The following is a 25,994-nucleotide window of genomic DNA, read 5'->3' as shown; positions in this document are numbered from 1 at the left end:
GCTACAAAAGACTCCACACGTTGAATTTCGCAAATTAAATAACAACAAAAGTGAGTATTTTTGCAGATATGAACATGGTGTGAAGTTGAACAGTTTAAGCTTTGATTATTCAGTCACATTTGAACCAAAATGTGGGAAATATTTGCAGGTTCTTTGTCAAAAATGCTTGTAAAATGAACATATTTGGAGATTGTGGAAACAATATTTTATTTAAAACATAAAACAAAAAACTGCTTAAAGGAAAAACTAATAGATCAGTTGATGAAAATAAGCGCAGCAGTTGTACAAAACAGAACAATACCTGTTTTAATACCTCTTATATAATCAGCTAAATTTAGAGCGATTTTAATTTCTGGTTTTATCTGTTCAGTGAAATCCAGTCTGGTTTAAATGTGTGAAATTACTCCAGGGACGATCGTTACATTTATAAAAAGCTTCATTTATTACACAGGTCTAGTAGAACAAATTACAAAAGACAAAGCACAGAACAAACACGTGTTTATACATTATAAGAGTAGTTTCTTTTTCTTTTTTTTCAAACAGAGCATTTTAATAAAAGAAAAGTTGTATAAAACGTTAAAAAAAAAGGCACCAATTACATTTTATTTCCCCCCTAATGGACTCTTTGTTGTGTCAAGTTTTTCCCGATCTCGTCTTCTCGTCTGTTCCACATGATCCAACATCCTTCAACACGCTGCATTTGTAAAAAAAAAAATAAATAAAAAAAATGAAGTTTTCCTGATAATTACAGCCGGTGACATTTACAGTGATCTGGTCTGGAGAGTTTCTTTTGCTTGGAAGTTTAAAAAAAAAAAAAGTATTTTGGCGTAAAAACCACAGACAAACAGAAAACAGAAGCACATCTGGAAAACGGTGCAGATGCAATTCCAAGAATCGACGCGTTCATAACGGAGGAACGCTGGAAGAAATAAAAATCGATCCTCGTGCTCCTCGGGCGGCGCAGAGATAAGACAGAACCACTCAGGCCCAACACTGGAAAAAAGCACGATGGGACTTTTTTATTCTCTGCACATCGACCTTGAAAACATCTTAAACAAGAAGTGCTCTAATACAAATCTGTGTGTGTGTGTGTGTGTGTGTGTGCGCTCTGTGTGATTCTACACATTCACTTTGTGTCCAACGTTTGTACTTTCTACCTGTAGCTGTAGCTCCCCCTCATTCCCACAGTGTCACGTACGTCTCCCCTCTCACGAACCCCTCTACCCCCCCTCAGGTTAATCGTGATTTAGCCGTGAGCGTCTAACAGGTCGAGTTAAATCTGCGCCGCAAAGTGCTTCACTTCTACCGTTTTTTTTTTTTTTTTTTTTGTCAAGTAAACTGATTATTAGGAGGATTATTCTGAGCCTCCTCCAGCTCCAGGAGTGAGATGAGTCCGGTTACTGATGATTTCCATCTTATCAAGTCAGTTTTGTTCAATTTCTCCGAAAGAAAAATGTCACATAGCACGGCTGCCATTATTAGTTATTAATCTTCAGGTTATTTTATAATAAACGTGACGAGTAGCTGAAAACTTTGAGCTTCTAAGATGATTATTCACTAATAAAACCTGTTTTAGTTTGTTGTTTTAGTCAGAAATGCCTCTAAACTGAATAGAATTGAATGAAACAATAATTTTGTGCTGCAGAATAAAGAAATTTAAACAAATCTGACTTTTTTTAACAGAAAAACTAATACGATTAGTGGATGAAAACTTAATAACACACTCCTCTAAACTGAGGGTGATTTTAATTTGGGTCTGAAATCAAATGGTTTGGAAATTTAAGATATATTTACAAAAAACATGATCTTTTTAGTTGCTTTAATGTCAATAATGATCAAAAGTAACTTGATAAGATGGGTTTTTTTTCTTAAACGTGCCCCCCCCACCACATAAAGAAAAACACTTCATTTCTGTTAATGCTGCAATAAATACACGTTTCTATAAATAGACAGGACAGATATTATTCAGTCGTAAATAAATGTAAACAACTCACATGGGGCGACGAGATAATTCACCCAGAGTAGAATAAGGTTTGTTAATAGTCCCATATATGCACCGAAATACTGGAGAAAAAAAAAAAAACTACCCCTACATGCACTTTTTTTTTCCTCCTCTCTTTGAGTTTTCATTTTATAAAAACCACTAATTTCACCGGACTGGAAACACACAAACGTCCACCTCGGATTTTTATTTTCCATTTTCGTTTGTGGGTTTTAAGTGGAAGATGAGAGAAAATGGCACCATTTGCTCGGAACATTAAAAATTGTCGAGGACCTTCGGCGTGAGGCCGCTATAGCGTTGCCGTGGAAACGCGGCGTTATAAAAATGGTACCTGTCTTTTAATCACCACTGAACATGAACTTTTTTTTTTGCTTCCTCCCCCTGTTGAGGGCAGATTGTTGGGTTTGTAATAATAAGGCAGGCAATCAGGAAAAAAAAAAAAAAAAAAAAGAACCACACTGGTCTGCAAATCAATTCCAGTCGGTGCAGCGCTGGAATCAATAGGTGGATGTATAAGAGCGGCAATCCAATCTGCATTATATTATGTAGAGTTATCCATGCTGCGCTATGCACAGAACAAACCAGCGAGTCCATGTGCAGAACATTATCAGGAATAATGGCCCTAAAAAATCATTTGTATATATAAAAAAAAAAAAAAATATTCCCTGCAAACGTTTCCAGTTTTTAACCTGTTTGAATGAAATCTCCCATGAGGCGGCTGCAGGCTTCCTTCAACCCAGAGACGCAGCACGAAGCCGTGAAATGTTCGCGTCTGGGTCCTCAGCCCCGAAGCCTCCAGGAGACGAACGCTGTTACGTGAACGTGGAGTCTAACGTGTGGGTGTTAAGCTGGCGGGAGCTGTTAGTGGCCCGGACCTTCCCTCCCACCGTCACTGCTCCTTGCGCTCGCGGCCGGAGCCGTGCGGCGGCGGCGGTGGTGGCGGCTTCCACAGCAGCGGGGCGCTGAAGATGGCGATGATGCCCAGGTTGAGGGCGAGGCTGGCGAACAGAGCCCCGATGGTGCCCAGGAAGGACGGCGCCGCCCCGTGGGACAGGAGCCACGCCCTCCGCGACACCATGTCCGACATCACGCCCTCCATCTGGAAGTGGGTCCCCACCACGGCGCTGACGTGGAACAGCTGGTGGCTGTGGCCTTCAGGAAACAACAAACACAAGTTCATGGATTTTAGTTTAGTTTAGTTTGGTGGTTTTACAAATCAACACTAATAACAGAAGCTTTCATTATGTTTGATCAACCTGAAAACACTACAAATAAACTCCTCTATGAATGATCTCTACTCTCCTCTAGAACAGACGAGTTTCAGCAAGAAAGAAACAAAATGAGGTGGAACAATTGTGTTGCATATTAAATAGAAATATTAGAGTTGGAAAAGCAGCAAAACAGAACTGAAACTGAAAGATTTAGTCCAAACTGATTGAGGTTAAGTAGGGACCCTGTAATGTGTTCTACATTAAAAAGCCTGGTGCTATTTATAAATATACATTATTATTATCATTTTGCATTAAATATTGAGCTATTAAAATAATACACAGGTTCAGATATTTAGTTTTAATATTTCAAACATTAGGCGTTAGGCTCTCGTCCAACCGGACAGAGTCAGTGTGTAATATGTGTCCTCATGATTGGCTCAGCAGCGATAGGGGGCGGGGCCTATTGTGTACAGGAGGCTTTGATTGACAGGTCTAGTGTGGTGCTCTGTGTGAAACGATGCTCCTTTATCTCTTTACTAAAATAGGATGGATTCATGTTAATGTGTATTTAAAGAAATTTAAATTTGTGGGGGAAATTAAAAATAAACAAAAAGCAGTACCTCTGTGACCCCTACCCCTGTTAAAGTTCATTATCTTCTACACGAATAGTTTTCTAAAGTAAAAGGCAAAGAAACAGAGTCTGAACTATATAAAACACCAGTTTTAACACTGATCCTGTCTCCTGACTGTTGCCGTGGACAGAGTGTCCTTTGATAACTAAACTAAACTGATTAACTAAAATTAATATCAACCATATTTGCAGGTAATTCTCAGTTTTGACACCACAGGCTTTTTCCAAGTGTTTTTCTTTCTTATTTTCACTCCAGGATCTTTATCTTATTACTGAGGTTACACGTTAATTTGAAGGAGGTAACTTTCACTGAAATGTTCATTAATTAAGGGCATTAATAATAATAATCAGGTCTTTGTCCCACTGTTAGAAAACCCTCTGCTCTTCCTCCTCTTTTTAACTCATTATCAAACACAGCAGCTTTTCCTTTAGAGGAGCAGAGTAAACACTGAGCTCTGTCGACAAATTAAACAACCCACGGAGCAAAGGAGTTTACACACTGACGATGAAAAGCTTGTTTGATACGGAGCCATTTTTAATGTCAACGGGAAAAACAAAAAGTCACGAACACATAAAGACAAAGGATCTAAAGGTTTGAGGCCTGGAAGGAGTGAAAACCTCTGGAATTATGTTACTGAGAGTCTTTATTATCACATGCTGCTCACTGTAATAGTTTTATGTATTTTTACGTGGCTCGTTATGTTATTTATCAGTGATTCCTTCCAGATTTAAAGCTGTAAAAGACCAAACATGCTCGTTACATCCTGCACGGAGCCCCGGGAGGAACGTACCGAAGTAGTCGAAGCGTCCCGGGGCCAGCCTCTCCGGGAGGTGGGCAGTGAACAGGAAACAGGTGAGGAAGGCGAAGAGGAGGTGGTAACAGTGGCTGGACAAGGCGTCGTGTGGACTGCAGCTCCCCCCGCAGCACAGGAGGACCTGGTCACAGAGAAAACAAAATAAAACACAGATTCTAATGTGACGTTTAAGAGCAATGACTGCGATAAATTACACAATGCACCAGCGAATCGTCCCAGTGATTAGGGGAATTAACCGATGGCAGCAATGCATTCGTATTAGATTAAGGAAGGAAATCAGCTTGTGGGTTAGTGAGCCAGCTGAAAGCATTAGAGCCTGGCACCAATCAGCACTTATGCAATAAAACAAACACGCAAGGCTTCTGTAAAACACATGTGTTCCCGATGGAAAAGAAAAGCTTGTAACTCGGTTAGAGGGGAGGGGGGGCGTCGTGTTCTTCGTCTCACCCGGTAGAACAGAGGGATGGTGTCGAATATGAACGGGACGATGAACGCTCCCGTGCGCAGGGCTTTACTTCTCTGAGGGAACTGCAGCTCCAGGAACCTGTGCAGACAGACGGACGGAGGGGGGGGAGTAATCACTTCATTTGTTGGAATTAGTCTCCACTTATGTAACATAAGCTTCAGACCCTTTAATCACAATAGGGAACCAAGTCGTACTTTTCAGTGGCTAAAGACGCACGTTTGCTCAAAGATATTAACGCCGGATGCAGAAATACACCAAATTAATTAGTTTCTGATGTCATTTAAAGTTACTGCTTCCCGACTGTGTGGTAGCACCGGGTCACATGACTGTAAGAGCCGCTGAGACTCACAGAATCTCACCCAGCCGGGATTCAGAGGAAAATCTAAGAGTCACATGACAGGCTCAACTCTGTTTCATCTGAGACCAAACAAGGAGACGTATTTATGCACACGATGCCGTATTTTGAAGTGTATTTTTCCTAATATCGAACTATAATAATGTTAAAGTCACGCTCTGAGCAGCGTCTTCCTACCTGGAGTAGCAGGACAGGCTGGTGCAGAACAGAGTGTTTCCGATGGCGATGGGAACAAAATGCTGGTGGAGCCAGCTGTTCACCCAGGAGTCCGGTATCACATAGTGTCCGTAGCTTATGGCACATCCTGCGTACAGATGTTACAGCATTACAAGTTCATTTCCTATAACTTCATTAGGATATTATTCAACTGGGATGACTTCTTCAGATGGAAATGTCTGCTTTGAGTGGATTATAACTTTTCCACACACCCAGATTGACATTGTTTAAGGCAAAGAAAATGAAGAGAATACTTCATTCATAAATAGTTGAGGCTTATTTCTCTCATGCATTAAAATATTTGCAAGTGCAGAGGATTAAAAGCCACTGTCAGAAGATTTTATTGCAATTATAAAAAGATTTCAAACAGCAGTGTTATACCTGATGTAACCACTGGGAGTCGCTACAGTCACAAAGCACACGGAGGCTTTTATGAGTCTCCAATAGTCATTCATTGTTGGTTCTTCTAAAGATTTAAAAACTGCACATCTGAGTTTTTTTCATACAAACATGAGAGAAACCTTTTCATCTGGGTAAATCTGGGCACTAAGAAGCTTTATTTTAGATTAAGAAAGAGTTTAAACACTTTTAGTTCATGTTTGACTGCTGCTTTGCTGACGGGATCTTAAATATGTGATGCAGGGATAATAAACACACTTCTACAAGACAAATGCATGATATGAAACGCACAAACATGGCTGATTTAAAATATATTTAAAGAGCAAACAGGCAGGAGAAAAAAAAAAACAAAGTGTGCACATGACAACTAGCAGAAGGAGCTGGACGGGACGACTGTGCTATTGTTCGTTCCCCGGTGAAATCCTTAGACAGCGGCGGCTGCACATCGACAGGGAAATATTATTCATAGGAAAACTGGTTGTGAGATGGAACGTGTGAAGCACAGAGTCATGAAACAAGTCGTGTCTCGAGAGGCAGACGAGAGATTATTACGTTAGATTTTCAGATTAAATGGAAATCAGACGACGCACAGAGACGCTTTGAATATCACTGCTGTGTCATTTGTCAGTCAAACAATTTCAAGAGTATGTAAAATATCTTCCAGTGATGCTGATAATAAAGAAGAACTTCACTGTTCTTTAAAGAGTTTGAAGGAGGAATTGTTACAACCAGGAAATGAAGTTTCTTGAATTTCAACGTCAGAAAATCAAAGAGAGTTTGAGGTTTTCCAGTTTAAACATGAACTGTTTCACCTACAAAGAGTTTTTTATTTACAAATGAATGAAATAAGGACATTTGCATTCAACGCTTCAGAGCCTTCAGTCTGCAGGAAAATTATTAGTCGTCTCATTTTTGACAGTTAACATAAAAGCTGGTTAAATCTTCTCAATCATCCATATTAAAGTACGTGTAAAAACTCTATCTGGACTCTTTAAAGTTTTCTTACTATAACTAATCACTATAATGACAGGTTTTTATTTCAGATCATCTGTAGGAGGTGGCACCTGAAGCCCAAATGGAGAAGAGAAGTCTCGCTGAAGAACATACAAGCTCGAACACCATCAGGCCATAACATTACGACCACCTTCCTGATACTGTCTAGGTCTGTGGTGACTGATCAGAGAATGGACATGAACCTTCTGAGGGTGTTGAATGTTGTTAGTGGGGGGGAGGGGGGGGCTTTGAGGGGAGGGGCCTCTGTGGATCATCCCACAGATACTTGATCAGTTTAGGATCTAGTGAATTTGGAGATGAGCTCCACATGAACGAATGCAGGTCCAAAAGCTTCCCAGCAGAACATCCAATGCAAGATGGGTCAATGTGATTTATTCTCCTGTCATTGGTCATAATGTTGTGGCTGATTGGTTTAATAAAGCCATTTAAAGCCAGTTCACATTAAAAAAAACTCTCCCACTAAAACCTTTAGCTAAGAATGTTAATAAAATAAAAGTGATCTGCTTATTAACTCCCTCTAAATCAACATTTATCATTTACATTTCTCATCAGATTCATGTATTATTTTATATTTGTTCTACTCTACACGACATACGGAAACATTTGCTGCATTAAGTGTCTGGACTCTGAAACCGTCAGTGTGTGTCCATGTTGTCCTACCGAGGCTGTAGAGGCTGAGCGCGCCGTAGTCGAAGAAGTAGCAGATGTGGCGGGACTCTGGGGACATGGTGCTGAAGGTGTGGGCGCAGCTGGAGGTGAAGGGGTAGATGCAGATGAGCAGCATGTACACCAGCAGGGGCCAGGTGTAGCTGTCGGTGAGGAAGTTCAGGCTGGAGCAGAGGACGCAGAAACGCCACAGGAAGTACCTAAGAAACAGTCCCGTTAAAGAACAGCGTCTCCCCGGGACTTCAAAGCCCACGTCCCTGACTGGTGTGTTTTCACTGAGGCTCAGTGAAGTTTAAAGGATCCTGGCTCAGCTTTTTCCCACCTACCCAACAATCATTGTTCTAATCGCTGCTTATTTTCACTCCAGCACTAAGAAGAACTTAGGAGATTGTTTATGCAGCTGGAAAAATATGATACGTGCATTTAACTGCTTGTTTTTTAATGAGATTTTCTCTGGTCTGTCTTTAATATAAAGATCTTATCTATGCTTTAGAACAGCATCAGTGTCCTCTGGACTTCATCCTACAGCAAGAAAATGACCCAAAACTTTAGTCTGAGCTCTACCAGAACTACCTCAGGATAAAAACTAGATGGAAACCTTGAAAACATGGAGTGGACCATGGCCCAGTCTCTAGACTTTGACCCCACTGAGTGAAAGCAAAGCTCCCTACAAGAAACACACATTTCTGGAAGAACTCTCTGAAAAATATTTGATTTCCATTTTATAAAGAAAGTAAAAAATGTCACACTGGTGACAATCATTTTACTCTGAGACATTAAACTGCACACGTTACAATAAAAAAAGAAAGAAATACTGTAGCGTTTTAGACCTTTTGACGTGTTACTGTAAAACACATTGAATAATGAATAATTTAAATGATGTTCCTGAACGCACCACGTCGGCAGGAAGTGCGTCCAGATGTTGATGGTCTCGTTGTTCATCTGGAAGCTGCTGAGGACGCAGTCCAGCGCCGAGCTCCGGGGGTGACGGTACCCAGAGATGATGCTGTCCTCCCTGAACACCTGAGGGACAAAGAGACGGTCCGGGTAAACGTATGAACACGTATGAACGTATGATGACCCCACAGACTCTTCACTTTCCCCCTTAAAGAGTCAATGTGTGCAGAACAGCCCCGTGCGCTTCACTGAAAGAAACACTCGTTACAAGGTCAACTTACTGTGCTATTTTAAGTATAAATGCTTTGCAACAATGACAATAAATGTCATGAAACCCCTCTCCATCTTAGCATCTCCATCTGACTCCAGGCTAAGACAAACAACCATCAACCTGTGAAGATGCTCACCCCCTTTTAATTATGCATAAGCTCAGATAACTGTAAACATGTTTATTTCTGCTGTAGAGTTGAGACGTTGTAACGTGGACGTCAATAAAGATCGATTAGCTTTTAGAGTGAACATCTGAGGTTCTGCAGATGTTGGCCTCAGCTTTATATTCCAGCCCCTGATGCTTATGTTGGTTTCCCTCGGACTGGCTGAATGCTGTTATTGGCGTCCTGTATATTGGGAGGAAGTTAAGTGGTGAAACCGTGCGACTGGCTCCCAACTCGATGTGCAAAGAGGGAAGAAATGAAGATAAACATAGTCGACAACTATGTAAATATTTGAGCAGGAGCGATCAGATATGAACTCACCAGTTCAAACAGACTGTGGTCGAGCTTCTCTGTAACTTTAAATCCCCCTGGAGGTTTGTTAGCTAACGTTAATTCAGGTTTTGACAGGTAAGCTGCTTTACATGTCTGCAAAATGTACTGCATGCACCTGACTGACGTTTAAGTCACGTTGAGCTCTAGCAAATAAGAGCTCTTTGTTTTCCCTCCTTTGTGAGATGAATTACAGTCAAAATACCAGTAACTGTGCAAATGCACATAAAATAAAAATGATAAACAGAGGAGCCACAGGGTGCAAAATCTCCTGTAATTAAATGAAATAAATCATTTTCGGATAGCAGAGGAGTTTGTGTGCAACTAAAGAATGACAACTAATACCCCTTTTAGCAGTCGCCTTAGTTCAACATTTTTTTGCATGCACATTGCACATTTTTTGTGTCGTCGCACTCCTCCGCTTCCACTTCTCAGAACCCGTAAAACTCCCACACCGGCAAGTTTAACTGTTTTGGGGGCTGGAGAGCGTCTCCACTGCTGAGAGACGAAGCAGAGTGGAAGAAAACAGGGGCAGATGTAAAACACACACAGAGTCCGAGGGGCACTGGATCATTTACACGATATTATCAGGCACATTTTTAACACCATATTGTTTTTTTTTTATACCACAATTATCATCGATACCAGTCATATATGTACAGAGGGGACTGGACATCATGAAGTGTGGCTGATATAATAAGTGTTTATCTTTTCTGAGATAAGGTCACGGCAGCAGGGTGGACGGTGGCCAACACAGATGCTTGAGCTGCAGGGCTGCGCCGCCCGTTGACGGTCTCTCATCCTCAATCAGCGGCCACATTCCTCTCCTACTAAGCGCTGAACCCTGATCCTGACATGGTTTGTCTGTTGTGTGCACATACACCACAAGCCCCAGTAGTGAGGGGACAGAAAAACGAAGCTCCTGCAGAGCTGGCTGATAATATGTGAGTAAATAAACATCCATTTGTTTTTGCTGTCATATCTATTGGAAATGTTGTGAATCAATTAACATGATAGATTTTAATGATTTATAAGCTTTAATGCAACATTTTTTCATTGATTTTCGAGAAAATAAGGTGTTGAATACTGAGAACATGTAGCTGGGCAGGCAGACCCTTTATAAGAAGTTTATCCACCTGGATAAAAAGAATTCCCAAGAGGGGATTTTTTTCTTAGTGCAAAGTAAATTATGTAACAAACTATGTAAATAGTTGGAGGGCCCTGGGTCAGGAAACAGCGCAAAATGTGAGTTGCACTTTATTGCAACAATGTGTTTCTGACGTTTGCACTGTTGCAATAATGTGAACATTTTTACTTTGCATCTGTTGTGTTCAGCGAAAGTCTTTTTTTTCCCCCATCATATATAACAAACTACTCTGTGTGGTGATACAAAAGCTGATCTAAAGACATAAAACCGATAAGCTCATACCCATATCCAGATAAACCTGTTATACTCCAGCATTATGTGAGGAAACACAGCGTGAAATTCAAAACACGAGTTACATAAATATTACAAAATAAAATGAGGAAGTGAGGCGATATTGTAGGTGAATGCACCAACACATCCTGTGAGGTTACAGGAAACAAAGGCAGACTGGTCCAAAGATGTTCAGACTGGGGTTAAAGTCGAATGGTTTCCAGAGTTAATGCATGATTAAAGGAAGTTACTTTAACATGTGTTGATTAACGCTCATCATTATCTCAGCTGCTAGATAAGTTCTCTGCCAACCACAGAGCTCTTTGTTTACATCAACAGTAAATGCAGATCATTTTGTTCTTGCCGACAAAACCATCTGGTAGAACGTTGAAGCTGAACTTGTCATTAAAAAGGCCCATTTCTTCTTCTTCTTCTTCTTCATCAATTCCCTCTGAAGTCAAGTCAACTTTATTGTCAATTGTGCAACACAATACTCGATTGAAATAACCTTCCTCAAAGGCCTGTGGTGCAGCTACTAAATAAAAAAGTGTCAACATAAAATGTGTAAACTTTGAGAATAAATAAAATATAAAAATATATCCTGTATGTACAAAGTAGGCTAAAAAGAGAAATATGACATATGACAATATATAATATCATGTACATAGAGTGGCTGGTGCAACCCCTGAGTTGAATAATGCAAAAAACAAAACAGAAATATACAGTATAAATAGTAACAGTATTCAATTCTTCTTCATTCATTTCTATATCTTCTTCTTCTTCATTCATTTCTATATCTTCTTCTTCTATTTCTATATCTTCTTCTTCTTCTTCTATTTCTATATCTTCTTCTTCTTCTTCTATTTCTATATCTTCTTCTTCTTCTTCTATTTCTATATCTTCTTCTTCTTCTTCTATTTCTATATCTTCTTCTTCTTCTTCTATTTCTATATCTTCTTCTTCTTCTTCTATTTCTATATCTTCTTCTTCTTCTTCTATTTCTATTTCTTCTTCTTCTATTTCTATTTCTTCTTCTTCTATTTCTTCTTCTATTTCTATTTCTTCTTCTTCTATTTCTATTTCTTCTTCTTCTATTTCTATTTCTTCTTCTTCTTCTTCTTCTTCTTCTTCTTCTTCTTCTTCTTCTTCTTCTTCTTCTTCTTCTTCTTCTTCTTCAGAGCCTTAGTCCTATCATCCTATTACAGACACAGTCTGAATGTTTCGGCCGTATTCATTACATAACTGCCACTTGAAACATATACTGATCTAACTGTATATAACTCGATAGAGAGACTGTTCAATTAATCAATTAGTTGCAAGTGTAACTGAAATAGTCTTTTAGTCAGTGCAGAGGAGATGGATATTTCCATTTATCACCTTTTCTTTTTACAAATACGTACAATCAGATGCAATTTGTTAAATATTTCAACCAGAAACGACCACAGACTTTAATTCTACCGCATCACTTTCACTTACTAGTGGTTAACGAACAAAACCAGAGATCAGTGATGCATCTCGCTCTTACCTTGGGGACCTGGTGGATGTTGAAGAGCTGTGGAAGCTTGATGCTGAGCATGTCTGTGGGCAGCCTGATGACGCCTCTCCCCCTCTGACAGACCTCCCTGAGCCGGGCGCGCCCCCCGCGGCAGATGACCAACCACACCGGGTAGTCAAACACCGCGACCCGGGGCCCTCGGTCCGGACCGTCCGACTCCCATCTCAAGCAGCGGCCCCAGCCCTGGCTCCACCCGGCTCCGACGCCACTACCCGCCCCGATCCCCCGCCACACCGGGAACACTGCAGGAAAAACACAGACACCGGCGTCAGGATTTATAATGTTCAGATTAGACTGTGGTTCATACACCAGTCATGTTCTGTCTCGTTTTGTTCAACCAGCAGACTCAAACCGAACTAATGAAGATTGTTGCAGGAGCTTTCATTAGTTATTTAGACTTGGTTTTTACTGTGAATCATTTTATGATAACTTTATCAAAGGGTCGGGTTTTAAAGAAGAAATCTGGAGTTCTGATTCAAACTGAAGGTCCAATCTTGATTCATAAAATCCTCAGTTCTTTTTTTAAACCGATGATATTTCCTCTATCGTCTTCTTAGAAAACCTGCTGCGGTCTTGCAAGACTTACTTCACACGACAAATCTCGCAACATCACGAGATGAGATCGGTCGATGTTTGGAGGAAAGCCAAAACCAAAACCCAAGATTTAAAAAGAAGTGCAAAAGAGAAGAGATGGACATGTACAAGATGTGAAACTAGAGGGGAAATTTGTGGAAATACCACAAATCTCTGGACCAAATGACAACATCAGCATTAGTTTTAAGTAAAATTCTTTCAGAACTGAAATATCTCTAAATGAACTGATCAGAAACATGCTCTTGCATATACAGCAACTTGCAAAAATCTTTATTTCTGTGCACTTTTATACTATATTTTAAGTTTTGTTCCATGTTCTGTGTTTTCAGTATAAAGACTGTTTGAATTTGTGCTTTTGGGTCGATAAATTAAACCGATAAGACTTGCGATTATGACTTTTCTAGTGTCTTATTATAGAGACGTCCTGCTAACACTTTAACTAAAACACAGCAAACACCTTCAGGTTGGTCTCATAACGATCGCGTGACACACGTCCAGCGTTAATACGTTAATACGACAGTCCTCCAGTGTGACATCTCTGTCCACTGCAGTCACCACCGAGGACAATCTCTTATTGTGGCTCTTGAGACGCGACCAGACGTCCAGCTGATGAATGAATGGAGTGATTGTCACGCTGCAGAGGCCTGTGAACACATGTCATAATGACAAGTCTGTGAGAGCCAGAAATCCGTACATGTCAGCAGCAGATAATGGTTGTAACAACAGGTTTTAGCAGTTTATCGTACGGTGTCAGCATATTTGGGAGCATGGGGACGTCTCTCATTTATATATATTAAAAAATATATATATTACATGTCATAAATGTTTGTTTAGGTTCATTTAAATTCAGTGTAGCCAAATAAACGCAGTCTGCTACAGATGCACAATGCTGCAAAAAACTACAGGTTTATCAGGGTTATAATGTTCAACATAATATTATGATCACACACAGAGGACGGTAGGAGATAGAACAACACAATACATCAATGCCACAACTTCACAGACGGCCGCCTGCACGCAAACAGAAGAATCAACATCTCTGCAAGAGTTTCAAACTAAACCGAACACTTACTTTAACTGTGTAATCCATTATTTAATGCTTTGTGCAAAACACCAGCAGCTACCTCAGTGCAGTCATTACTATGTAATCCTGTTAGCGTTAGCACCTGTAGCCAAAGAGAAACTATGAGTTGATTAGCTGTGAAATGTCTTAATATTTTTTAAATAAACAGTTTTTTTATCATCAGCCTCAAAACCAAAGCATGATTCAGGCTTCGATTAATGTGGGAAAATTGTAATAGCATCGCTCCTCAGACCTGACGGGATAAAACCCCACGCCGCCATCACATCCATGCCTCTGGCAGTGTTGGAGCAACGAGAGGGGGCCGCTGCTTACTCCACCCCAGCTGTAGGCCTCGGCCTATTAACGCTGACAAAGTGAGCTTTGTGGAGGCTGGAGCCTTGAGAGCACAGAGGCCAAAGGAGGACTGTTACACACTGCCCCGGATGAAAAGGAGGCCTCACACACACACACACACACACACACACACACAATATCCTGACATGTCGACCATAGTCAAGCTCCCTGACGTCCAGGAACACAGGCACAAAATCTGACTTCATCATGGTCTGGAGAAAGCAACAGCTTGTGTTAATGATAACAGCTTCAAGAAACATCTGAGGTCACAAAAAAAAAAATACTTCAGATTATTAGTGGTTTTATTTGGATTATGTGTTATTTTTTTGCAGGATGTAGGTGGATATTAATTTTAATAGCATGCATCCATTTCTTCATGTATAAGACTGTGCATTAGATTCTACACTGATCAGCCACAACATTAAAACCAGTTAAGTGGATAACACTGATTTAAACTTTTGGACATGGCGTTCATTCATGTGGTTGTTAATTAGACATGTAGCACCCACCTAGACCAGACCAGACCCCCCCACCCCATAGCAATGACACTCCTTGATGGAAGGACACAACACACTTTAGGAACAACTCAGAAGAAACATGAAGAAAAGCACAATGTTCGACCTGAACTCTAAATTCACTCTAAATGAGACCTAGACAATATTAGGAAGGTGGTCATAATGTTACGCCTGATCACTGTGTAACTGGCTTGAGAAGGATGAAAAAATAAATGAAAGGGAACAGAGAATATTATTGTTACTGCAAATTTTGGACGGCTGATCAAAGTTGGAAGGACATGAAGTAAAAACAAAAAAAAACAATTCCACACAAATACCTGAACAAATGTCCACAAACACCAGTGTGTGTCGGGATGAAGAGCGTGTACTTCAAACACAAGACAGAGGACAAAGACAACATCAAACACAATCTGCAGCTCAGCAGCACCAGAGGCAAATCAGCTCGGTAAACATCAGGCACCTGAAGAAACTGTACGATAAGCAAAAACATCTCATTTGACTTCTTATCAGACAGGAACGCAACCAAATCCTGGAAGATGACAAACACGACACACGTCATAAACAAGCTTCCAAGACAACGCAGACTCCTCTTCACCATCTCCTTCTTTCTGAGGTCGGAGATGACCTCCTTCTCTTCTAGTATTCTAACTATTCACATGTTTAAGAACTAAGAGAACACAACAGATTCTTGAACAATTCAAAAGTAAAAATCTTTTCTAAGGTCGCACTACATGCAGCAAAAATTAAGAAGCAAAGTATGTCCAGCTACACTCAGAGACACGTTGTTGTTCAAGCACTGATGATTATCCACTCGGCTGCATTGTTTTTGTTATTCTTACTAAATAATAGTTAAACCGAACTGGCTGACATGTAGAAGAAGACAGTTCTCTGCATTTTTTCAGCAAGAAAACAGTTGAACATTAAACTGGTCAAACATTAATGATCGAGCTGATGCTTCACGTAGTCACTGGAACAGTACAAACTTGACGACAGCTCAACTGATGCGAACAAGCTTCAAGTATCAAAGACTGCAGTTCCTCAAACATCCACTTGAGGCTTTCCAGACAGCATCAGTTCTTCTACTTGGACACAGTTTTTGAAGGAACTCAGCTGGTAGGTTGTTCCAAACATCTTGGAGAACTAACTACAGATCTTCCTCAGATCCTTCTGTCTCTTCATATAATCCCAGACTCACTCTATGATGTTGAGACCAGGACTCTGTGGGGGTCATGCCATCACTTCTAGGACTTCTTGTTCTTCTTTCCTCTGAAGATAGTTCTTAGTGACCTTGTCTGGATGTTTGGGCTCTTTGTCCTGCTGCAGAATAAATGTGAGGCCAGTTCTCCTCCTCCCTGATGGTACTGATGATGGATCAGTATCTGCCTGTATCTCTCAGCACTGAGGACCATTAACCATTTAGCATTGAGGAGCCTCCACCATGCTTCACTGTTGCCTGCAGACGCTCATTATTGTAGCTCCTTCGGCGAACAAACTGACTTCTGCATCAGTCCAGATCACCTGCTGCCATGTTTCTGAGCCCAGTTCCTATGTTTTGGTTCATAGTTGAGTCTCTTGGTCTTGTTTCCATGTCAGTGAGATGGATTTTTGGCTGCAGCTCCACTTGAGACCAGACGTCTCCAGACAGGAGATGGTGAACCTGGTTTCTGACAGTTCTGAGCTGATGTCTCTGCTGAACATCTTCAGATTTCAAAGGGAAATAAGCTTGATGTGTTTTTAATCTGTTGCACTAAGTTTCCTTGGCCGACCACTGCGTCTATGATCCTACTAAATCGCTGACTTTGTGCAAGTAAACCTATAAGGATTAAGGATTAATGCTGGTTTGAAGGTAAATGGTAGTAACGCCAGATATTGACGGGATGTAGATTTCTTTTTGCTGGCTCACTTTGCATTTTGTAAATTGATAAGAATAAACAATCATTATTTCCACACCTGCCTGAAACCTTTGCACAGTACTGTATATGTCAGAACACACCATAAATCATACACTACCAATCAAAAGATTGGACACTCATTCAATTCACTGAGGAGGTGTGTCCAAACTTTTTACTGGCAGCGAACATCCTCTTAGACACTGACTGAGATTTTGAAACATCTCTGATTCTCACCAAATAACTAGATTTTGATGGTGTTACGCTAATCAACCGCCAGTTTCATATTGAGACATGATAGTAATACTTCTCCTCAGTTCTCCTTTAAAGATGAAAGTCAGCACTTCGGTCATCACCACGGTCGCTGTTTCATTTTGACTCTGATGTGGTAGAAGCAGCCACGACAAAACCACGTGGAAACATTTGCACTTTTGGTTTTCTGTGTGTACACAGTAGTGCTGATCTGCGAAAAGGTATTTACTCAGCAAACATGGGGAGGAATAAAGAGCCAAAAACATCATTTCATCTGGCAGCCCTCGTCCTCCACGCGGCATCATCCCGATGCATCGACTCCAACTAAAATTCCTTTCTCTTCTCGCTGGAGATGCCGTCACGTGACCTCCCCTCAATAGACGTCTTTATTGACAGTAAGAATGCTCTGCAGCCGGCGTGTTGCCCACATGTTTGACGAGCCTCGCCTCAGTCTGGAGGTTAAGCTTGTGGAGCATTCCTTTGTCCCGCTGAAACATGTCCAGCCACGAGATGACAAGCACAACTACGAAGATTACACACTACATACAATATGTCAACCATGAGTTCACGCTGCACTTAAAAGGCTTAAAAGGAAAACCTACCAAGTTCCTTTTACATGAACGGAGAACACACACACACTGCATCATCTTGATAGTGTCCTGGTGGTCAGTAACTAACGGCCACGCAGAAAAACAAGCTTTTCTAGTTCAGGAAAATGGGACTGTTGAAGAGAGATGGTGGAATCTGGCTGCACAGGATGACAGCAGATAGGAGATATCTACAATCAGTCTACTCTCATCCTTCAAGGAGCTTTGATTCTAAGATATGAAAGGACAGGTCCACTATGTGAGTTATCATAGCTTCCCAGTATAGCATCGAAATGCTATTTCTGTGCAGGATGACATTACTACAGATAAAGTATAACACGCACTCTGTGACTGAGCTGAAACGCCTTTAGAGATTAAATCTGCTTCATTCATCTCTCCAAAGCATAGACTGAATATAAATATGGACGACGGGTCAACACTTTCTTGCAGTGACCAAACTGATGCTATTTGCCCAAGTCAGAGTCTGATCAGTATGGTCCGAGGGCGGAGCCACGATATCGATGCCCCGCCCACTTCCTCCAAAGTCAGTTTTCGTTTAACTAATACTACGCTTTGCTCCAAATCCTGGTACAAGAAAATATTAGATTATACACTGTACTAATGTATTTTTTTTTCCCAACTCTTAGTGGTAGTCGCCATGATGTGACATCCTTTTCCTGTTTCTATAGTGTCAAATAACTCACTAAAGCAAAACTTATCCAAACAATTGATACTTGAACTTACTTTACTTCATATACTTTTACATATTTCTTTATATATTTATTGAACTCTGGACTCATCATGTGCAATAACTTCCTGTGCAATACCCCCATAGTCACTGTTATTATAGAGAAACAACTTGGAACACATGTTCACTTTTATATATTTTTAAATATATTCTTTTAAAATTTATTTTTTTACATTGATGTGTGTATTTCTATTATAATTGCCTACTCATTCTTATAATACTACAGTGTGTGCTCACATGTTTCTTCTATATCACTATTAACTCTCTTTTCATCTCTTAGTTTCCTTTCATTAATACTACGTTTCTCACATGTGATTCTTTTTAAATGTGCTCTTTCCTTGTTTGTTTTTTTGTCATCCTGTGTGTCTGCTCACAAACTACATCCAACCTGCCAAAGGGACTGCAGATGGAAACTAGCCTTCAGGCTTTAATCTGGCACATATTCATGTGCCTTGTCCCTTTCTTTCCCAAATAAAGTCTTCTCACGAGTCTTCTCACATATTCTTTTTGCCTATTTTGCTCTATGGTCTGAACACTGGTGCACTTTGAGTTGGAGCTGTTGTAACGAAAAGTAATTTCCTGTTGCGATGAATAAAATTGTGATTCTGATGCTTCAACATTGACAGAAACCATCCTTGTGGGGGGAAAAAAAAGTATTTGACATGTATTTTAGTGTTTTACTTATGGGCCCAAGTCTCATCCATGGAGCTTATGACCGATACTGCAGCCAGCCACCAGGGGGAGCTCTATATGCGAGTTCTGCTGTACATCTTAATACAGTCTACGCTCCAAACTACTCCACTTCAGTTAAAGGATACCAGATCATCAGTTCAGAATCAACCTTCAGACATGCCAGAGCTTTCGTAGTATTTAGTTTTAATTTAGCCACAAGCCAAAAACCACACACTGTAGCACCCCTCTTCCTCTTCTTCTTCTGTTTTAGTGGCAGTTTAGCGTCAAAGCTGCCAGAACTTGAAGAGGAGGAATCATATTCACATGACTGACCATATCTGCTGATTGGAAGAATTTTTTTACTCTGGAAGATGAAGCCAGTTCGTCAGCATATAAATAGATAGATGTGAACGCTTGGTGAGGTGGTGGTAGTAGGAGTTCATCGTTAAATGCTACCAAGTTTGGTTCAAATAAACCACAAAGTGCAGTATGTCCACTCAGGTTAAAGGCTGCAGCCAAACAACAACAACAAACTCTGAACGCTGCAACATTTAAAAGAAGAGAAAAGTTTCCTCGAGACAAATCTTCCAGAGACGGTTAAGACTCTACAAGGGAGGAGATATGGATGTGCATTTTGAAATATTTAAATATGTGCTGTTAATAGAGGACTAAAGTTTAGTTTTTACCTTTGTCTTCGTGCAGAAAACCAAACAATTGTGATCGCTGAATAATTAATGCAGCTGCTCAAATGTAAGAGTTTTAGAGCTGTGACTATTCTCAATTAACATTTAGTTTATGGACGTTTTGGTAGTAGTGAAGGATGGTTTGTCTCTTTTATATAAATCTGAATCTGAACTGAATATTTTCAGGGTTTCATTTTCAGATTAAACGTGCTGGAATCTGCATCTTCACACAACGTACTCACATGAACCCACTCAACCCTGACCAAGTGTGTGTGGTTACTTTTGCCTGTGACACACCAGTGCATGACCCTGCACACACGTAACAAACACGGTGTCATGAGATGTGATTTTCAACTTCCTTATTTCTGCTTTCAGGCTGAGGTCATCCTAGAATGTTCCTCTGCATCTCAAGGGCTGCACCAGGTTATGTAACACACAGTTATTTTGATGAATTCCTCTTACATCTGTTAACCAGGATCTTAATGATTCCAGCGAATCCAATTAAAGAGTCGATATGTCCACCCGACAAATAACGAAACCAGGTTCAAACTCAGAGCAGGTTATAGATTTAAACCTGAGACAAAGGACTCTGCTGGGCGTTGCATGTGCTGTGAAGGTATTTCAGTCCCTCCAGGCATGTTTGTTATCCTGAACCCCTCTCCCTCTCATATTGTGCTCTTAATATAACACTTTCTATAGCCTCCAGTGAGAAGAAAACAAAACACGACCCGCTTGGCTTTAAAGTGTAACCGGAGAGCAACCACTAATTGTTTTTAAATTAAGAGCCTTCCCGGTTATTAAACACCAAATCTGTTTGAGTTTTAATTAAGATTTTAATTAGGTTCTCAACTGTATTGGTGTAAGGTTTCTGTTTTCATTAAGTTTGTTTCATGCACCGCTTTTTAAACTTTGCCTAATTGCTGTATAAATAAACATATACATAAATAAATAAATAAATGACTGTTATTAATAATAGAAGAATATGAAATAAAATACAAATATTCTGTTAAAACTGAACAAAAGTTATGAAACTGTCACATTACACAACATTATTTATTTATTTATTTATTTAATTTAATTAATTATTTTAATTATAATTAAATAAATTAACAAAATTAAGATGAACTGGATATTAAAATAAATAATAAATAAATAAATAAAAATAAAAAAAGGAAAAAAAAATACAAACCCTTTTCCCACGCCCTGAAACCCATGTGGTGAGTTCTGATAATATGGAAAAATCCACGCTGAGGGAAAAAAAAGGCTAAAAACTAAACCCTGCAGTTGTCCTGGACTATTTCCTGGACACATCTCCAGAGCAACCATGGAGGAAAACATGCCAGTCACATGCAACCAATTCTCAGAATAACTAGGATTTGCCCATGAACTTCATGCGTGTGTGTGTTTTCTTTTGTTCCCATCTAAAGTAATTAAATCAGACTTTTCAGGGATTTTAACTGAAACACACGCTGATGTGAACATGCGAGCTGGTTGGAGGAAAAAAACAACGGAGCAAAACTTGAACTCAACAAAGCAGCCGCGGACAAACGAGGAGAAAGAAGAAGAAGAAGAAGAAAAAAAAAACATCTTTGCCAAATTCATGGACTTCGTGGACTTACCGCGACCCTCGGGCATGAGGAGCTCCTTCAGGGAGCGGAAAACTGGAATAAAAATACCAACAGAGGTCGGCGGTCCGGCTGTGACAGGAGCCTCGCTCGGTTTAATTGAGTAAAATCCACACCAGGTCCACTCACAGCCTCCTTCTTCTCCGTGTCCGTCGCGAGCCAGTAGGAAGCGCTGCTCAGAGCTCACGTGGCTCTCCCGAGCAACAACAACACGAGCCATGTGTCGTCCGTCCTCCGAGCGCGCGCCCATGCGAGGTACAAAGATACCGGAAGACTGATTTACATCTGGATTTAATTTATTTTGTCTTTTAATGTTTAATTATGTAGTTATTTTAACGAGCTCGTTGTTTATTTATTGATCTTTTTATGATTATTTTATTATTATAATTATTATTATTATTAATCCAGTATGGTTCGTGATCTTCTTTCATTTTGGAAGTTATTTTGCAGAGGGAAGAGAGAAAACAGAAGAAGCCTGCTTTCAATTACCCAGGCAGCCGGAGCCAGTCCTGACTTCCCTGGGGCCCTAGACAACAGCTCTTCAACAGGGCCAGAGTCAGGATCAGGACCAGGACCAGGATCAGGACCAGGACTGGACCAGGATCAAGACCTGGACCAGGGCCCCCATAACCTCTGAACCTGACGGTCCAACCCTCCAACTATTAAAATAATGATAATATAATTAAATTTCCCTTTATTGATCTTTAACGGTGATATTCTTTCTCTGCATCCATGTGTACACCTGTACACCTGTGCAGCGCCCTCCTGTGGACCACCACTCCATGACTCCCCTTGTCTTCTTTCCCCTTCTGGCCTCACTCAGATGCATTCTCGCCCCGTATCAGCTGGAATCTGTTCAAGGTCTCCTCCCATAAGAAATGGATTCTTTCATGCCACCATCACTTTAGTGGGTTTCAGGCTTGAGGTTTTTCCAAAGCATTTTAGAAATTAGAATTATACGATAATGGAATTGAATCGATGACTCCTGAGACCCAGCAGTGACGTAAGTCCCTCTCAGGGATTACATACTGGAAGTTGCACACACACACACACACACACGCATCGCTTCGTCTTAGGTAACATGATGTCCTCATGGTTACAGGAACTCCAGCCTCCTTGCGTTTCTTCTGCCTGAATCACGTGATTTCGTCGAATGAGCGCCTCCACGTGAACCTGTGAGGAGTCTCCTTTGTCCAGGAGCGGAGAGGAGAGGACATCCTGTTTCACTCTGAGCAGGAAAAAACCTCCAGTTTGTGTCAACGCAGCATGCAGCGAAACGTTTCTGCAAAGATCTTTTTTCAGTCCTCTGTGACCACATCTAAACCCACAGCTTCTGTTTGTGACGCTGATCATTTGAGAAACACAACAAACACAACAAAGCGTTCTATAAGTCTCATCTCCGCATGATGGTTTAAACGTCAAATAGTCAGATCTTACTTGTTTCCAAGAATTGTCTTTTTGGCAGAATTCAGCGGACACACCCGAATCACTTCCAGACAAAACCCATGTGCTCAGTGTGTTACTATGAATTCCTAAAATAGCAGAGTGTATTCACCAGAAAAAACATAAAAACAAAACCTTTACTGTCCCGTCGGGAGAATTTGAAGCTGCCTCCTTCAACATGACATCAGCTCCTCCTCCCCCCATGAGATCATCATGTTTGGTCAAGATAAAGGCTTTTTAGGTCTCATCTTGAATCAGATGATGAGTTTGATCTGTTCGTCTGAAAGTCACTTCTGTTCCTGATTTTAAAGCAGTTGATGGGAGATCTAAATCATTTATAGTCTTAGAATATGCAAAAAGTCCCAGAAGGAAAAATGGCCTTTTCCATTATTTTATCAATTATGCTAACATTATTATTTATGATTTATTTAATTAATTCGTTCATATCTATTATACAATATATTATATATACCATCCATTCTTTGCATGTGTAATGGATTATAAGACAGTTTTATGTTTTGCACGTAAAAGCTGCAAATATTGAATAAGTAACTCAAACTGCAGGTTTGTCGCCCTGATAGAGGCCATGTGCTGCAATGCATAATATCATTTTAATAGCCACTTTTAATAAAGGCTTTTTAAACTTTGGACCTCAAGAACCAAGACACCTTCTTCTTAGTCTGACACAACTGAAACTGAACACAACTACACTAAAGACCTTGAAGTTTTTTTTTACTTATCCAAAAAAGAAACACTCCTTTTTTTTCTGTTTCTTTTCTCCTACAATTTAACTCAAACTGCACTTTAGTTCTTTAAAGTTACTTTGCACACAGGTTTGGTCACGCGTAATGAAATCCTGACCCAGGACGCACGGCGCACTGAAACAACACTGAAACACTTAAAACGGATGCAAATTGCGCCACAGCATTTTTTTTTTAAGTTCCCAGGAAGGTCTGCGAGTAACGGGCAGAACCTCCAGGGTCTCTTCAGCAGAGGAAGGGGCGTGAGCAACATTAGAGCGTTCTTAGGATGGAAACGATGGAAACACAGAGAAACCTGGTCTGACCTTTCAGCTTTTACGCGTCCAGTCGGTTCATTGTAGACTCCAGAGAGAGGAGGGAACAAGAGGAGAAATAGTTTTTTTGTTTTCTGTGAATAGAAAACTCACAATTCCATCAGAATTCCCAAACCAGACCAGGCTGTATTCTGCAGCAAACAACCCCGCGCCTCCCCCGCTTTCCCTCTCTGCACATTCCTGCAGTGGCCAAATAAAAACACTGGATCCCCCAGTGTCGAAATCCCACCCTCGGGGTTGAGCGTCTTCCTCCTCATTGGATGCGAGCAAAGAAAAGAGACTTTGTTGTGGAGACGATGAGGAGACAAGGCGCAGATGACAAAAGCATCATTAACAGGAGAAAATCAGAAACGTACCACTTCCATCCACACAGAAAAAAATAAAAAATAAGAAGACGCACGATTCCAAACGTGTCCAGAAAAAAATAAAAAATAAAAAACAGACAAACGCAGGGAAGTGACTTACGCATAAACTCCAGACAGGCGAGACACTTCCCCACCGCGAGCACAGAGCCCTGCATGGACATCTCTCTCACACCAGACGGAGCACAGGCGCCTTTAACTCGCTGCTAAATCGAACTAAACGTTTAAAGCTCTCATCCCGTCTCTGCAGCCCAAGTTCGTCCACGCCGAAGTCCCCGCTGCAGCTCCGCAGCCTCGTGAACTCACAGAAAGAGGACTGCTCCGGGTCAGTGAGGTTCTCTCCAACCCCTTTACCCAGCAAAAAAAAGAAAAAGAAAAAGAAAAAGAAAAGAAAAACCGGGTCAGCACCAGTGCCAGCTGTCTCCTGTCGGGGTGGCACTGGTGCCGCTTTCAGGGGATTGGTTATTCTGTGTGCACGGTCAGTGGTGGGCACGGGGCCTGGGACAGAGGGGAACACAAGAGGGAGGAAAGTGGGACACCCAGACCTAGTTTGAGGGGAAGACTGGAAAGACTCCACGTGAGGGGGGGTCATTCAGGGTTACGTCTTTGCAGCTTTGCTCATCTGAAAGTCAGAAACTAATGGTGACGAAACTTCTGCTGTTTCAAAGAATTCACACACACGTGTGGTGGTTTCTACTTTTGACCTTTAAGGGCAGATACTTGTAAAATGCAGCAGGTATCCTGATGTTCTCAGTGTGGTTCAGAAAATCACTGTGTGCTACATTTGCTATGATGAAAACTGTGGTACAGTGTCCCCTCAGGTTGAGTGACATGCAGTTTGTGTGTAAAATGGTGGAATTTATCCTTTACATGAATTTTTAGTTAACCTCCAAAGCTTTTGTTTGGTATACATTTTTAATTTCTCCAAGGTATTTAGAATTAGTAGGACCAAAGACGTATTAAAACTAGGCATAATCTTTGAACAGGAAGCCAATTTCTTAAAAAATAAATAAATGAATAAATAAAAAAAAATAAAAAATAAAAAAAACATGGGGATTATTTCATGGTATATTATAAAAAAAAGTCACTAATGTGTAACAAAATATTTACCTGAGCAAAAGCAGAATTGCAAACAATGAAGTCCCAATGCTCTCAAAATAGTACTTTAGCTAACTAACGAGCTAATTAGCCGTAGCTCTTTACTATTGGCAGGATTTGTTAAATTTGAGTGTTAAACTACAAAAGCTAATAAACATTAATAATAATAAAATTACAATTGTAAAATTGGTTGAGGTTTTGTCCCATGATTGGCTGCAGAATGAATCCACTGAAATGTCCCCGTATGTGGACACAAGGTCTCAGGAGGTTAATAACAGTTAAATTAAAGTTTGAGAGGTTTCTGATCTCGCTCACAGACTTAATAAAACTGAACCATCATTAAACTGCACTCCCTGTTTTTAGACAATAATTATTGGGCGGCAAATGTGCAAAAGCTTCTATTCTGGATGTGTTATGTGTGAAAATATACAGTATACGTCCATTAGCGATTCCTTTATACAAATTGTCTACATATGTTCTGGTCTTGTGCTAAACTGGGGTCATTTTGATTGTATATTTTTGAGAGTTTGTCTGCAATTTCCGGAGGTAGATGTGCCTAAATATTTGAAGGAGGCCTTAGCATTTACAAAACTAATTTCGGAAAAAAAAAAAACTGAACGAATCAC

General features: G+C 40.5%; 1 protein-coding gene and 1 long non-coding RNA gene across 4 annotated transcripts; one reads left to right on the top strand and one right to left on the bottom strand.

Annotated features, from left to right (window-relative positions):
• Positions 1 to 418: 418 nt before the first annotated feature.
• paqr6 (progestin and adipoQ receptor family member VI) lies at positions 419 to 24,723 on the bottom strand. Of its 3 annotated transcripts, none has more exons than XM_047597628.1 (8): positions 24,374 to 24,723; positions 12,379 to 12,650; positions 8,671 to 8,798; positions 7,770 to 7,975; positions 5,658 to 5,784; positions 5,107 to 5,203; positions 4,636 to 4,780; positions 419 to 3,154 (listed from the first exon to the last, which is right to left on the bottom strand). In XM_047597628.1, the coding sequence occupies exons 1-8, from the start codon at positions 24,432 to 24,434 to the stop codon at positions 2,892 to 2,894; spliced, it is 1,299 nt and encodes a 432-aa protein (XP_047453584.1). In that variant the 5' UTR covers positions 24,435 to 24,723; the 3' UTR covers positions 419 to 2,891. The 3 variants fall into 3 exon arrangements, with proteins under 3 accessions (XP_047453584.1, XP_047453585.1, XP_047453583.1); XM_047597629.1 differs by lacking the exon at positions 24,374 to 24,723 and adding an exon at positions 23,900 to 24,093; XM_047597627.1 differs by lacking the exon at positions 24,374 to 24,723 and adding an exon at positions 21,385 to 21,633.
• On the top strand, positions 21,523 to 22,072 carry LOC125015715. Its single transcript, XR_007113637.1, has 2 exons — positions 21,523 to 21,645; positions 21,830 to 22,072. It is a non-coding gene; the product is annotated as an uncharacterized LOC125015715 (long non-coding RNA).
• Positions 24,724 to 25,994: the final 1,271 nt, after the last annotated feature.

This window comes from Mugil cephalus, chromosome 11 (assembly GCF_022458985.1).
Source record: "Mugil cephalus isolate CIBA_MC_2020 chromosome 11, CIBA_Mcephalus_1.1, whole genome shotgun sequence".
Lineage (NCBI taxonomy): Eukaryota > Metazoa > Chordata > Actinopteri > Mugiliformes > Mugilidae > Mugil > Mugil cephalus.
The sequence above is the reverse complement of the archived record's forward strand: the minus strand, read 5'-3'. Positions and strand labels throughout refer to the sequence as shown.

Bases quoted from the DNA above. Each gene is read 5' to 3' on its own strand.
- paqr6 (XM_047597627.1), bottom strand. From the start codon at position 21,610: ATGGCTCGTGTTGTTGTTGCTCGGGAGAGCCACGTGAGCTCTGAGCAG. The intron at 7,976-8,670 runs GTGCGTTCAGGA...ACTGTTTCTTAG, and splicing joins ACGCACTTCCTGCCGACGTG to GTACTTCCTGTGGCGTTTCT. The intron at 5,785-7,769 runs GTAGGACAACAT...ATCTGTACGCAG, and splicing joins GCTCAGCCTCTACAGCCTCG to GATGTGCCATAAGCTACGGA.